Here is a 14,663-nt window from a genome sequence, read left to right as displayed (position 1 = left end):
AACAGATCCGGTTGAGGCATTTGGCCCTCATGGTTTCAGACTCGTGCTTTAGTTACAGTATTTCGAGGTCGACCTTTTCCACCAGTTTGCATGATTCTTTGCAGTGACAACATTCTATGTGGTTTGGCTTCTTAATTCCATCACTTATCCGTTTGATGTGGCCTCAGGGAAACTCGTTATGATTGCATGAGTTTGTGATCAAGGCGTGGTCAGCACTTTGCCTTGAGTTAATAATATGCGTCTATTTTCATGATTTCCCAAAGTGGTAATCTATTTGGAAATGTCCCGCGGTAACTCCAAAATACACTTTCGCAAAACTGGGGCTACCTGATATAAACCCTTTCTCCTGTTGTAATGGTCCCGTTTGCGTCTGTCGCAAAAGTACCTCGAACACCGTCTTGGCACTAACGTGACCCATTCGGGCGGCGCACACCACGCAGAGTGATCAGCCAGTTGATCACCTTCCTAAGAAGGCTCATTCCTATGCCTTCCAGTACGCTCTTGAAACCGTCCGCCAGGTTATCGACTTGTCCTTGGTTCGCCGTGAAAAGGCGTATAATGGTCTTGTGTAGCTGTCGACCAGCTCGAGACTGTGTGCTGACCAGATACAACAAGAAGAGGAATCGTGTGGCTGAGTAGAACGGTATGCAAGCTAAGACTGGAATGAGGCATGACTCAATTAGAAGTATGCATGAGAGCATACACCAGTATTGAAGCCATCGAGACAGTTGCGCTGGATCTGCTGTATGGAGTGCCTGGCGGGATGCCAAGAGTGGGAAGAAGAGCACGGCTGAAGAGCCAATGATTCGAAGAAACATATCAGTAAGGAACATCGCAATAGTTGGAGTTGGAATTATAATGTGAATCACAGTGGTGCACACAACTCAGTGCCTGTATTGGGGACATAACCTCTGAGCCCCGGCTCCTGTGATAAGTCTTATATATCAGAACAGATTACTCCTGCGATACGAATATATATATTGAGGATAGATTGAGAAATAGTGCCGATCCTTGATACAACCGTGTGTATTGCACTGTACGTCTTCTCGCGGTTCGTTCTTTGCTCAAGAAGTTGACTTGCATCGGCAGACATGGTTTCAGCAACTGTTCAGTACCATCCTACCTGCCAACCAGCAAGCACGTTGCATGTATGTAGTGCATGGATTTCTCCAAAAAGGAAGAATTGCATTTACTTGAACCACAGAATTGTGAGAAGACGCAACGGTCAACCAGTCAGGACAGACTGTGGCCACTATGAACTCTTTCCTCCGCGACAGAGTCTACCTCTGCTTCGCAGATACTATCGCTAGCGAAACCTGCGTCTCCGTTAACACTATGTACGCCGCTATGCTCGCAGGTACAGAGGCAATTTCTGCCTTGCTTCTCTTTCCCTTCTTCATTCATAAATCAATTGCAATATGTATTCTTGAATGGATTTATACTCGAAAAGAGCCAGAGCTAGACACGGCCGATAATCATATTGACTCCCTTTAGCACTGCAATTGTTCCAGCCAGGTTTGTAAACAGATGTTTTGACCACAAATCCGGTCAACGTCGTTTTCGGCGTTGAGTTATTACAGTAACGCAGACCAAACTCTGTCAAAAGATCTGTCTGTAGACGCTTACAAGAACGATTGCAGCGCCAGGTAGAGCATATAGTATACCACCTGTCGACAGCTTCTCTCCTCGAGCATGAAGTAATTCAATAGTCTTATGATCGAGTTATCATGCATAAGAAAAAGATAACAAAGCCAAAATTCGGCCCTGTACCTGTGGGTATAGCGGGGTACACGGTGTCAGCAGCTACCTCGAAAATCGGTCCAGAACGGAAACTATCAAAGAACGTAGGTTCAGCTAGTGACCAAAAATGTTCGCTACGCGTTCTACAGGTACCCCGCACCACTTTGTTACCAGGAATCTCAGATTTGAATACGGACGCTGAACCTGATTTTTGCAGTACGTAAATGTCCCCCCCTGGGCTTGCTTGAATAGCCCGTTCTGCAACGGACAAAAGTCGCCGTTTACCTCTAGGCGGACAGCTCATTCTAGTTCATGGCAAGTGCCTAATTGACTCCTGCTCCAGGACACTACTATAAGATATATAAAGCGGATTAGGTCTACTGCAACACATCAACGCTGTAATGACGAATATGTATGGTAATACGTCTACCTGCTACAAATCAAGCACCATCAAACGGTTTTACCATACGCTTACATGTTAAGACCGAATTGTACAACCATGCTCGTCGCGACAATATACCTGTTTGTCTTTGCTTTCTTCACAGACGCCCAAACCACTATACCCATCAGAGCAATTGAACATGGATCACGGCACAGGCCTCGTAGCTGTTCCCCCCAAGGAATTTTGAAGCGGCCTGTAGCGCCTGGTCTACAGTCCTCGATGACCGTCAGCGCATTGCGGGTAACTGCAGCGATGGGCAAGGCCGTTGGAAGTGGACTGTCCTAGATCTGCAGCTGTGTATTGTTAATTTGAATGGGACACTGGCCCCGAGTGATAAGTGGGTGACCGCCGCACTCTGCCTCAGAATAGATTGCTGACGATTTACAGTGGAAGCTACGTGAGGTCCTGCGATAGGTGCTACACGAAGGCTTCGTGCACTGGCGAACGCCTTTATGGGTGTGGTTGTCGCACGAACCTACTTCAAAATAGGACTATAGATGCTCTCATTGACCTAAGTAATTTACTCCTCCAACAGATTAGCCACGGTAGCTAATCACTTCCCAGACACTGCTGTCGGGGTCCATAACGGCACACTTTGCTGTGGCGCGACAACAAGCCAATGCGGCTCTCTCCTTCAAGAGGCTCCGACGTGGGTGGATCAGGATTTGAAAATCGACAATCACAATTCGACATGGAAACCGCGACGACTTCGCAGTCGCAATACGCATAGCCTCCATCGACATACACATAACTTCTGATTTTACGAATGCTACTAAGATAGAAGATCACAATTTCTTTTTCTTGTGGAAAAAAAGGAGGGGAGCCTGTTGAGGAGTACACTGTCAAAGCGCCTTCGCTTTCTACTTCTGAAGCCTGACAACAGACAGGCAGGGCCTTGATAGATTAAGTCAGATGTAGGAAGCATAGTAATAAAACCACCGGATACATCTAGAATCTGGCATCCCGGCAGAGAAAGGCGGAACGATAGCTGCTCATAGAATTTATTTGGTAGCTTAATTGAACTGTTCACATTTCCGTCTAGGTGACCCGTGATTATTTCTGACCAAGACGAGCGAAGACTATCTCGCCGTTGGGAAAGCACATTCATTGCGCTTTTTGTAATGGGCTATCTCTCGGGACAACTTGCCGTTGTATTTTACTCGCAGATCGCGCTGTGGACAATGTTTAAATAAGCTGGGCTGACTTCAGCTCGAAACTTCTCCTTGCTAACAAGGCCATTCGAATACTCCCTGGAATATTGGGAACTTGCCTGTGTTTATAGCCATGATCTATATACTTCTAACATCAGATTTTGAGGGCGCGTAAACCCGGCTTGCTGTGGACGGAAAATGCTGACCTATTCATAATAATACAATCAAAATACTGTATGTAACGAAATTGGCTTCCTCTTCGATGGCAGCCAAAACGAGTTCTCCGCTCAGACCACTTCTGTTTTAGGAAAGTGCACAGTGCAGTCTTTAGTCCATCTTTGTAGTCACCCATCCAATTCTGTACACCCACTTGTCCATATCTAACTGCCCTCTATGCGACTGTCGAATAATGGAAACAAGCGTCGTCAGTTGTGTTTCATTATGTACCGGTTCAATACTGGATGATGCAGTTCTTGACTTCTTCCATTCCTGGCTGTTTGCTGCTTTTGGACTTTCCTGTGACTCATTTGTTCGATCTAACTATGGATCTGGCTACCGCCGCCAAACTTGCTTCGATACGACATTGGCAAGTTTGGCACTGTCTGACCTAGTGCGTTGTCCCAGAAATGGATGAGGTTGATCCGCATTAATACAGTACGATTCGCTCAACGATGAGGGGCTGCCGCTTTTGGCTCGGCGCATCGATTTTCTCTGCCCTTGGTCAACACATAGGAGAGCTGACGGGCATCGCCTGCACCTTCTGAGTGTTTCTACGTATGGGTGACTACAACAGCAAACAGTTGGTAGGCCAAAAATCCGCATCGTGCAACTTCCTAAAACGGAAGTGGTCTGGGCGGAGAACTCGTTTTAGCTCCCATCGAAGAGGAAGCCAATTTCGTTACATACCTACAGTATCTAGTTGCTTATAGAGGAATGAATTCGTTGGAGGAGCTTTTCTAAACTTTCCAACTGTACATACTTAAAGGTAAGTTTGATGCTGACTGCTATCAAAGCCATGTGTTAAGGCTACTGTAATCGCATTGAACGCAAGATCGTCTTGATGCTAAAAGTAGCGCAACCCAAATGAATGTGTTGAATGGGCTTTGTGTACGTACGTACGGGTTGGGTTCCGGTTTTAATCGGGGGGTTATACTGCTGTATTCTTGTTGTTCATATCTATCTCTAATGCTAGCTGCGAGGGGCATCGTATGCCCCTCTTCATGAAACAGAAAAGGGGTTCGTGCGCGCAGGCACGTGGCAGCCCTTTTGGAACAATATGAACAGCTTCAGTTCCAGCTGTTCCAACAGAATGTTTGTAAACGGACGATTGGCAGGAATGTTCATCTCCGTGTTAAGATTCCATCAGAGTCGGCGCTTCGCGCGATGGCAAAGGCAGCTCTCTTGTCATTGGTCTAACCATCCATTCTGGCTACGGTATAGGGAGTTCTTCGGCGCCACAATACATGCAAGTTTTAGGCTAGTCGCCGCTGGAGAGCGCTGCATATCGGCGTTCGCATTCTGCGCCAAAAAGTGCAGGACAGGTTCAGATGCTATGGCGGCCCACTTCACCCAAAAAGGCATTTATGCGCCCAAACCCCTACGGGCACCGGAAATAGGTGTACTTCTCAAACCGGCTAGGCGACACGTCTGTTCCTCCTCTTGAAGGTGCGACCGAGTCCAGCACGCGAAGGTTGCCCTACACCTCCTACAGTATAATAGCGTACTTTAGAGGCAACAAAGCCCGGCCTACTGGAGACGTATTTTATGGGCCGACCTACATCCGGCCTTGCTATCGTGTTAAAATAATTAATGTTCGCTTCTTTGGACGTACAGTCCATACTGTACAGTGCACACATACTATAGATCAATTAGCCTGGCCTCGTAGGCAACCAGCTGATCTACAGCCGCCGCCAGTTCCGGGCTTTCTACAACATTGTAATGAACCACTGTAGCGTGAGTTCTGAATTCGATGCGCTGATCTTTTATCCAGCAGAAACGGGATCGAATGGGGCAGGGACCAACTTTGTTTCAACGCCCTACTGACTCCATGCTCCTGGGCCAGTGCAGGTGCTTGCATGATTTGATCGGCGGTATCGTGACTTAGAACCGGAAACAGTCTCGCATACTCAGGAGCCAGTTCTGGTGTGCGTTCAAACGGCTTTTCGTTCTGCTCCAAAGCTACAGAAGCAGAGGCAGCCCATCTGACGCCGAGGGAACGCATCAGATACAGTACAGATGACGACCTCAAGTGTCGAAGCAGACGCGTCCAACTGTTTTGCCTCAACGGGTGTAGTGAAGCTCATTTTATATATGGGCATGATGGTGGTCGGGACTGCATCGTTTCTGGCGCTACGCTAGATCGGACGTGCGTCCAAGTGGCAGTCAGATATAGATGTCCTGGGCTGGTCCGCTGTTGTTCTGGAACAGAACCCATTTTGGCGAGAATTATTTCTGGCCCAGTTCGATTCAGCGCCTTGGCGTTGTGCAGCCCAATTGAGATTGATTCCGGTACCAGGTATATAGAGCATAAATAGAAGCAGTTGGCTGGATGATACTGGACCACGGCGAATCGAAAGGCTACTTCAAAACAGCACTTGGGAGGATATGCTTTTCAGACATTACGGTGCGCAGGGGTCCAATGCTGCACTCAACTCCAGTTTCGCTTCAAGGGTGATTAATATGTGCTTCGGTGCGTGGCTATTTTAGGTGCTATGTGGCTACGTTTTGCGCCCCTACCAGTTATGCCGGTGAAAGGAAAGAAAATGCCAATTCTGCGGCTTGCCAACAAATATGGAATATGGAGAGTCGCATCCCAGTCCAGAACATGCTATTGATCCCCTTGACAATCAGCTATTGCGAGATCGGGATCATGTTTTGGATCCGGATAATATGACTGGGCCCATGACTGAGCTGCCTGAACTTGTAAGGGAACTACCTGAGCTCGCAACAGAGCTGCCTGAGCTGCCTGAGCCACCGACTGAGCAAATTAAATCAATTCCATTCTGCCACAAAACTATGTTTCTCAGACACAGCCTCCAAGCTACATATGTTTGGGAATCCTATAGACTACCAGGTCATAATCTTCAAGGGCTTTATAGTGGTGCTACCATTGCTGGTCATTCAGCACAGGAAAGAACAGTGAATGGTGACAGCGAGGGAGCCTCATGACCGCAGGCATGCATGGGAATATTTGGGCTGCTTGACTGACGTTCAAATACTTTCAATTGTTCTGATTTACTGAACGGGTAATTTCCAGACGTAGTCGAGATCGTCAGTTAGCACCACCAGGCCATTTTGCAACCATCTATATTTCCTTTTCAGGACGATATCCCCTAACGGGTATGTCTTTCCCAATGCGTCTTACAGCTGCGCCCGATTGCATTCTATGTGCTCTTCTCCCTGTTCTTTGACTTTGGTATCGACCTAGCTACGCCTTGAGCGTAGGATTTCAGTTTAGTTGAGGCACCAATTTACACGAAGGTCTAAAAGATCGATATTCCTTGGTCTCATGAGCATGAGTGGGCTTCATCTAGTCGGAGTACGTAGTGGCGAAGCTCGTAAATAGTTCTGCTACCATTACCTTGGCCCTGGTTCGGCTATAAGAGGAAATTCCAAGGTGGGAAAGCTTCCTCATCCGGTAATATGGACTCCTCAACCTGTGTTAGACTTCCTAGGTTTTTTGCAACCCTAATCTGATATAGAGCCAGCCTCGGACATGCCCGCATAAAATACCATCTCTCAGTATAAAGTGTGTTACGGTACACCGCCACCTCTCCTAGAACACCTTATACCCAAATAGGATTTAGCTGAACAAAAGTCGCTAATGAGAGACTCGCATGGAATTAAAAAGGCTGCTCTCAAGATTCGAGATGAGACATTGCACCTTGTAGAAGCTGGCCGACGTCTATGGTCATTGGGCAGCCACTAACCAGTGCCTTGCGTTTATATCAGTACCTGAAGGGTCTTTGGCTGTGACCTCGCAGCCATACCCCCTACGTTGTTCTCTTTTGTACCTTGCTCGTTCAACATTACTTAAACGATTATGGGATCCCAGAAGGTTCTGACATGGTTGTCGGACCGTGGAGTCTTAACTGCTAACCAAGATACGGGTAACCGTAACACAAATAAACTAGAAAGCACAGGATTCTAAACAATTCTGAATCGTGATAGCGATGCGTATTGCCCAATATCTATGGGCATGGTCAAACTCTTCCACCCTTTTTCTTCATCAAGACTGCTCAATGCTGTGGTTTTGCGAACTGACGTTCATCGTCCTCCAAGAAGCATCATGGCTCATTATCAAAGCCCAAGTTCAAGCCCGATGTTAATAGAATATATCTTTATTAATATTAAAAATAATATCGTTAATTTATAAATAGAAACTTCTTTAACTACATCTATAATAATCGACAAAGCTTTTGAGTAATTCAAAGGTTTTGTCTTCCTTTAACGGCGCACCCAGCCGCAGCTCATCCAAATTTGGCCATTCAGTGCCCTTGGCTTGTTGGTACTCATCCAATGAGAGCTCGCCTATTTAGGCCGGGCATCTTTACCGTGGCCGTCCATGGCGTCATCCGTATTGTCAGTGCTTTCATCGGCCAAAGGGACTGCCTCGTCGGCCCATGCCAGGACAGCAGTATTCCAATATATATTCCCTTGCTACAATCTAGAAGCGCATAAAGCGCATAGACACATCAATTTCCTATTAAGACCTATGTAACACGTAAACGGATGAACGGCTACCGTTGGGCTCCTTTGGCGGGAACTGCGAGGAAGATCCGGACGGCAGCAAGGATTAGCTCAAGCGTAACTATGATGAATTCGCCGTGGCCCAGCTAACCTAGCCGCAAGTCTAATATCCTCTGTATGATGCAGTCGGACTGATTTGCGACAGCGTTAATACATTGCGGGCATGATATATATATAACTCGGACTTTGCGGAGGCGCAACAGTATGGCGTGAGATTGACCATCCTACTAACGTAGCGCGGAACAATTGTTCCGAGGGCGCGAGAAGTAGAAAATCCCATGAGCCTGTCATAATAATACACTGACTCGATGCACTGTGTAAACTGATCTATTATTGCTCCTATCTGCACTATTGAAGTGAGGGACAGACGGCTGGGCTCGCGGTACTTTTGTCACCATAGGCGGCGATGTAGATCCGGGTGTGTTCATGGGAGTGGTAGGTAATGACGTGGCCGTTACTTGTATGTCGCTGAGCTTCTCGGTGGTGGAAGTAGTTGAGTACTGGCCCCGGAATCCGCACAGGAAATCATCCGACGGGTTCCGGCTAAAAGCTTTGATCATGAGGGGATCGCCGAAGATGCAATTGCTCCAGTCCTCGGGTCCTGGGACTTTTATGGCGGAGGTCATCATCAGAGGATGGCCTGAACCTAGATGACTTGAACCTAGTGATCAATCGCTAACAGAAATTGACTAATCAATAGCCGCACACAGCTCAAGAGGTATCACAAGGGGAATGCGGTGTACGAGGACGAAGCCGTGTTGCTCGTCGTGGCAGAGTGAATTGACAGGTTCCCTTGGCCGTTTGGCGATTGTCGAAAAAGGGGGCTTCGTGGGGATTCGGAGTCAAGGCTTTGTGAATCTGCCCCACATCATGCATAAGGTCGGCATAAAAATAAAACCGGCAGAAAAAGGTACGTACCTGTCAGGGGAGAGCTAAGGTGATTGCGGCCTGCGACAAAGATGGCCTCCATTGCGATTAACAGCAGATACCTTCTCTTGTTTGGGTACTACCCTGAACGACTGGATGAACAACGATCATAAAAGCAACTCATATATTAGATGTAACCTGAGCAAAATCGAGCAAATCTAAGGTGTAAAATAAGCTTATCATGCCAGCGCTGCTAATCTCCGTTACGCAAGTCGAGTTCCACTGGAATTCCAACTACTCAGGGCGCCAACCGCTATGCAGTTTGGGGGCCTTACGCGGACGACCCCATCCTCTTTTGTGAACAGCGTTGGTACACTGTGATTTCTGCATATGGGAGTGACCACGCCCCTTATTGCGGAACTTTGCCTTAAAGGCTTCCTCCAACTCAACCATGTTGTCCATATCGTCAGGGTGTTGGAGAGTGGGCTCCCAGGAAATCAAATAGTGCTTTGTTCCCTGGATAGTCTCTTCTCCAACAGCAAGGCCTTTCCACTGCCCTGACCGTTCTTTGAGAACGATTTGAGGGCTGATGTTCAAGTCCCTATAGTTATTCCAAGCGTTGATCAAGTCTGGATGGATAACGCGCTCAGGCAACAAGGTGGGCTTCCAGGAGACCAATGAGTAAAGCACACCTTCAATGACTCGCTTTTGAAGAATGGATTCAAGTTCCCATTCAGTCGGAAGTTCGTCCCTATCGGCATTGGGAGTATTGATTTGGGTTCGATTGTTTCCACTTGAGCCGGCTATTGCAGGATTGGCATGTGCCTGCACACCAAAGCTCGAAGTCGATGATAGAAGGTTGTGAAACAACCCCGGAGCGACTTGCGGCCATTGTGGGACAAGGCAATGGACGTATCCTTCGGGGCAGGTTCCACGGGAGAAGTCGAAGCGATGCCTGGCTGGTCCGTTGGAATACCTGTAGTTTCCTTGTCCGGATCCTGCTCACCAAGAGCCCTAAGCTCTTCACCGTATGATGGGGGATGGCTTTGTTGTGGAGGGTTGGCCTCACGGAGTGGATGTTCTAGGCTATCGAGTTAGTCGACTCTCATAGATTCCGAAGGTTTATAGTCCACGAGCATAATACGTGCCATCCACGTCAGCCGATCTGACTGTTGTCATCGAAGCTCTTTTTTGCTCGCTTGTAGTATCTGGGTCGGCACGCAAGATTCCTGGTTTACTGGTGGCTGAATGTTTCGCAAGTTCTTGACGCTTTGCTTTACGTTTAGCTTTTTTCTCGAGCTGGGTTGCCACATCAACATATTCGAATTGTAGCGACATGATAAAGGGATTGATTCTGAAGAGTGGTGTGTTCGTCAAAATGGTCGATGACTCTGTGGAATGAAATACCATTATCGAGAGAAATGAGCATAGAGAGAATGACTTATATAGCCACGAGCTCACAGTATACGGTCATGCTCTGAATTGTCCAGATAAGAAATTGCCCCATTAGGAGCCGAACTGGTAGGACCAAGCCTCAACAGGCAGACTTTGATATTGGTGACGCATTCGAACACTAATGCGACAACTAGTCCCGCCAATGGCATAATTGGCAGAGATTTCTGTCCTGGACGAGCCCCCTACCTCTATTTCCTAATTGGTAAATAGCAATCTTACCCATTGCCTCTTTCGTGCGTGGGAACGTTGTGGTCTTGACTCCCATACTGGCTTGACACTAGAATCATTTGCTTGGATCGATGAGCGGTCATCTAGATTCAGGCATCGGCGATAATCAGAAATGCCTGGCCACTTTAATACCACACAGTCGCCCGCCACAAGCAGGATTAGGCTGAAAGAAGCAGCTACGCCCGATCACGCAGCAGCGTCTTCAGAGACCTAATGACAGAAGCGTGACCCCTGGCGTTGCCAACTACTTTGAAACTAGGCAGCGTTGCTCCTGCATGTCCGATTACCGGCTCTGTTCCGCTCGTGATGCGAATGAAACGTTGTTACGCATATACCGGCAAGATACTGCTGGGCTGACTCGAGGCACGACTGAACTCTGCCTAAACATGCCACGCCAATGTTGCCGGTGTTCCCGTGATTGGTCGCTGTAGAGCAATGTACTCGAACTGCCTTCCAATTACGGGTGGGAGCTTCTGAGATACAGTAAGAGGCAAAGCGGGGGGCGGTGTGAATGATGCTGGGGCATAGCTGGACGTCCCTCAGGACGTATCATGGTTGGTGCAATCTGTGGTAACCCTCATACCCTCGCTAGACCTTCCAGGCGTCTCCCTTCGGGGGCGGATGAGGGTTTGGGAAAAGTATGATGGGCTTTCATGACGCCACGCATTGCGCATCCCTCACCCTGCGTTCACAAGAGTCCTCCAGGCTCGATGGCTGCTTGGATGGGATACGAGACTAGGCTACCCCGAACCCCTGAATACATCAAGTACCATCCCAAGGCAGTCTCGTCACCTTCATCGAGCCCCCGGCATGAATGGCCACGCATTTGCCACTCTGACCTCATTGAGTCTTCAGGGGCAGCAGCTGCCTCTGCGCACGGCATCATTCCAACCCTGGTAGTGTGGAGCGTCGCTGCCTGGACTCACCGAAACATGGGGCGGTTTGGAGTACGAGAGGACAAACGCAGAGAACGGGCATCAGGAGTAGCCCCTTTACGGCAACAGCATCTGTGTCATCGCCACGCATTCTCCTGGTAAATGTGGCAATCCCGGACGAAGCCTTGAAGCGCGGTCGCTTTACATTGCCTCTGTCACCGCTCGTATCGATTCCCCCTGCTGGCGTTACCCGGGGCCAACAGCTGCGTCAGTCTCGCAAGGGGCAACAATGGTCGGCGGCCCCGCGATTGGTCCAACGCCGGTCTCACCCTGGAGTCCAGTTGACCCATCCTGGGGAGCAACTTCCTCTGAAAATCCCAATCGAATTGACTTCCTGTAGTTTTGAAGCATGCCAAGAACGGTACGCGTTGACCTTCATGCGTGCAAAGGGGCGTTGTAATGGCGTGAGATCGGCATTGTCACGAAACAATCGTGGAATACGCCCCTTTTCGAAGGTGGCGAAGTAGGGGCAAAGACATGGCTCACCCTGGCGCGGCACTCTGATCGTTGCCGTTTTCATAAGGTCGACTTGAAGTGGACGGCGGGCCCAGCAGGGCGCCATCTGTAGGAGTGTGGCCAGAACCTAGCTGGCCTAAACCTGTGGACCATGCCGGCAAGGGCATGGAACCAACAGTCGTGCCGGATGCGACGGCTAAGCCGCTATCGCTCCTCGAAGTATGCTGAGGTAGGGAGAGCCTCGCCACCATTGACCAGCGCGAGGAGATGCGACCTGGCTTAGAATCAAGGCTAGCGCCAACCGGATTGCCACCCTTCATTAAGCGTCCTCGCTACGAATGACCGCCTCAACGCCGATCGCAGGTAGTAATGTAGCCTACGCTGTGTCGTGCCAGGATCCTGCATGTCACACGGCAGGTCCCTATGCCAGGTCGAGGTTGCAGCGGATTTCCTCATTAGATGGAGGCCATGGCCTGATGACCAGGAGCGAGCGAAACGTAGGGGCCGTCATTGGAAATAGCAATGGAGGCGCAGCGGCCTCGCCGGTGTGTCGGTGGCAGCAGGACAGGGCTCGCCGGCGTCGGGAGCGACGGTCGTGAGGAATTGCGACGCTCGCCGTGGACGATATGGTCGCTGAGCACGAGTCGCTGAGCACGGAGGGCTAGATTGTAGCTTCGACTAGCCCGGGCCAGTTCGACAGTGAATGCTATGCAAAGGTGGCCGAAGGGCAAGACCAAAGTTTCGCTAGACAAAGTTCGTTGCGGCGGGTGATCCGGCCTGAGCGATTGAACCAGGCCGCCGGCTATGGGGGTCATTCAAAAGAGAGCGCGAGGAAAGTAGCTATGAAGGTGGGGTGGGCGCAGAATATAAATCCGGCAGAAAAGGGTACGTACCTTGTTGGCCCCCACGGCAAAAACGCCAGAAGAAGATTGGCGGCCTGAGGCAAACAGCGGCCGCCATTCCGAAGGAGGAAACCGCCGGATGCGGCGGCCATTCCACATCGACGAATATTCCTATTATAATTTCGATCAACCCGGTCGGTAATAGTACTTAGAACTTCCCAGCTCGCTTCTATCGGCGAGTTCGGCCAAGAGGTACAATATAACAAACGACAGGGAAAACCTGGTCGAGAGCATCGACTCGCTAAGAATACCAGCCTAATTCTACGTTTAATATAAAGAGTATCTCAAAACCTACTCTTCTATAAGTACTTAAAGAGCCCTTATATCTTATTAATATTACCTTATTCCTATTACTATACATTTCTGTACTCACTAGAAATCCTAATAAACATAATGTCACAGCACGCTGCTCCACGTGATAAGACTTTCCCCCTTTATACTAACGGGTATTCTCCCCACGAAATCTTTTTTTAAAGTTCCCCCTATAGTATAGAAACAATAACCTGCCACCGTTTCTTCTCCCTTCTCATTCAATCGAAACTACTCTAAGAGCTGACTCCGAGAAGTATCGAGTGGCAGCTAGTTATTAATTCCAGATGTATAAGTATTCGCAGGCTTAATTAGCTAAACTATTAAAAATATAAGCCGAAAGCTCTAAATACTTAATAAATGTATTTAAAACGTGTTATTTAAAGATACCTGCTTAAATTAGTATAAGCTACATATCTACTAAGCCCAAAAACCCCGACATTAATAAGCCTTCCTCCAGAGGAATCAAAATAATCTTTAGACTTAATTCATTAATACAATTATCTCTACCTCATATTTCTTCTACGTTATTTATATGGTTATAAAATACGTTTCGGATGCTTTTTCGAACTACTTATATTAGGAGCAGTCCAATTTCTTTCGTTATTATTTCTTACACGTAGTTTACTACTATCACAATACTTATAGGGATAAGACCGATCTTTAAAAGGCCTTTTATTTTAAACCGTTCTTATTAGTTATTTTAAACGTGTTAACCGTAGACCTAACCATCTAGCTATTTATAACAGATTTATTATCATATTTCGCGATCTAGCTATCCGTCGCTCGATTTTTAGTTTCCGCATCTTAAATCTTTCCGTAAAAGGAGCTCTTATAAATAGTGTTTGTTGAGCTACGGATAGAGGCGTGTTACCTATACAAAAATGTACGAGTTTTTAATAAGTATAAGCCAGATCTAGATCGTAAATCTCTCGGTTAATCTATACCGTAATAAGGACGAAAATACGATTAATAAACTATAGTCGGTTTTCTAACGTTACTATAAACCAGAAATAAATATTAATTATATCGATATCAAGTTGTGGCCGAGTGAACTAAATAAAGTTCTAGCTTCTTTTACTATCCCGTTAGAAGACCTAGCACGGACTCGCCCGCCTTTCCGACAAATCCGATTATCTCGAAAGATTGAATATATTTATAGAAGGTAGCGTCTCGAGGCGGCTATAAGAACGTCTGGACTAGAGACTTGGTAGACGGCGAGGTTATATTATATTCCCGAGGGTACCGATCCCTTTCTCCTTCTCCGGCCGCATACTAAACGATACCACTTCGAGACATATCGTCCGGATGGATACGTCTATTAGAAGATACGCCAATACCAGATTTAAGGCGATACGGGATTAGAAAGCGAGTAGACCGGCAGGCTGTCGCTATATAAATAGAAAGCGTTAAAACGCCTACTAGATAT

At 47.8% G+C, this 14,663-nt stretch overlaps 3 protein-coding genes across 3 annotated transcripts; all 3 read right to left on the bottom strand.

The window, feature by feature from the left end:
- Positions 1–9,243: 9,243 nt before the first annotated feature.
- PG994_015209 (uncharacterized protein) lies at positions 9,244–10,669 on the bottom strand (the record flags this gene model as incomplete). Its single annotated transcript, XM_066866616.1, has 3 exons — positions 9,244–9,752; positions 9,821–10,030; positions 10,624–10,669. The coding sequence occupies 3 exons, from the start codon at positions 10,667–10,669 to the stop codon at positions 9,244–9,246; spliced, it is 765 nt and encodes a 254-aa protein (XP_066707530.1).
- Positions 10,670–11,753: 1,084 nt separating this feature from the next.
- Positions 11,754–12,343, bottom strand: PG994_015208 (uncharacterized protein; the record flags this gene model as incomplete). Its single annotated transcript, XM_066866615.1, has 2 exons — positions 11,754–11,901; positions 12,054–12,343. The coding sequence occupies 2 exons, from the start codon at positions 12,341–12,343 to the stop codon at positions 11,754–11,756; spliced, it is 438 nt and encodes a 145-aa protein (XP_066707529.1).
- Positions 12,344–12,478: 135 nt separating this feature from the next.
- PG994_015207 (uncharacterized protein) lies at positions 12,479–12,983 on the bottom strand (the record flags this gene model as incomplete). The annotated part of the gene is made up of 2 exons (XM_066866614.1): positions 12,479–12,825; positions 12,917–12,983. The coding sequence occupies 2 exons, from the start codon at positions 12,981–12,983 to the stop codon at positions 12,479–12,481; spliced, it is 414 nt and encodes a 137-aa protein (XP_066707528.1).
- Positions 12,984–14,663: the final 1,680 nt, after the last annotated feature.

Source organism: Apiospora phragmitis (genome assembly GCF_038363925.1).
Source record: "Apiospora phragmitis strain CBS 135458 chromosome Unknown utg000016l:1.0-887042.0:1.0-888152.0, whole genome shotgun sequence".
Taxonomy (NCBI): Eukaryota; Fungi; Ascomycota; class Sordariomycetes; order Amphisphaeriales; family Apiosporaceae; genus Apiospora; species Apiospora phragmitis.
Note: the sequence above shows the minus strand (reverse complement) of the source record. Positions and strands in the feature narration are given on the sequence as shown.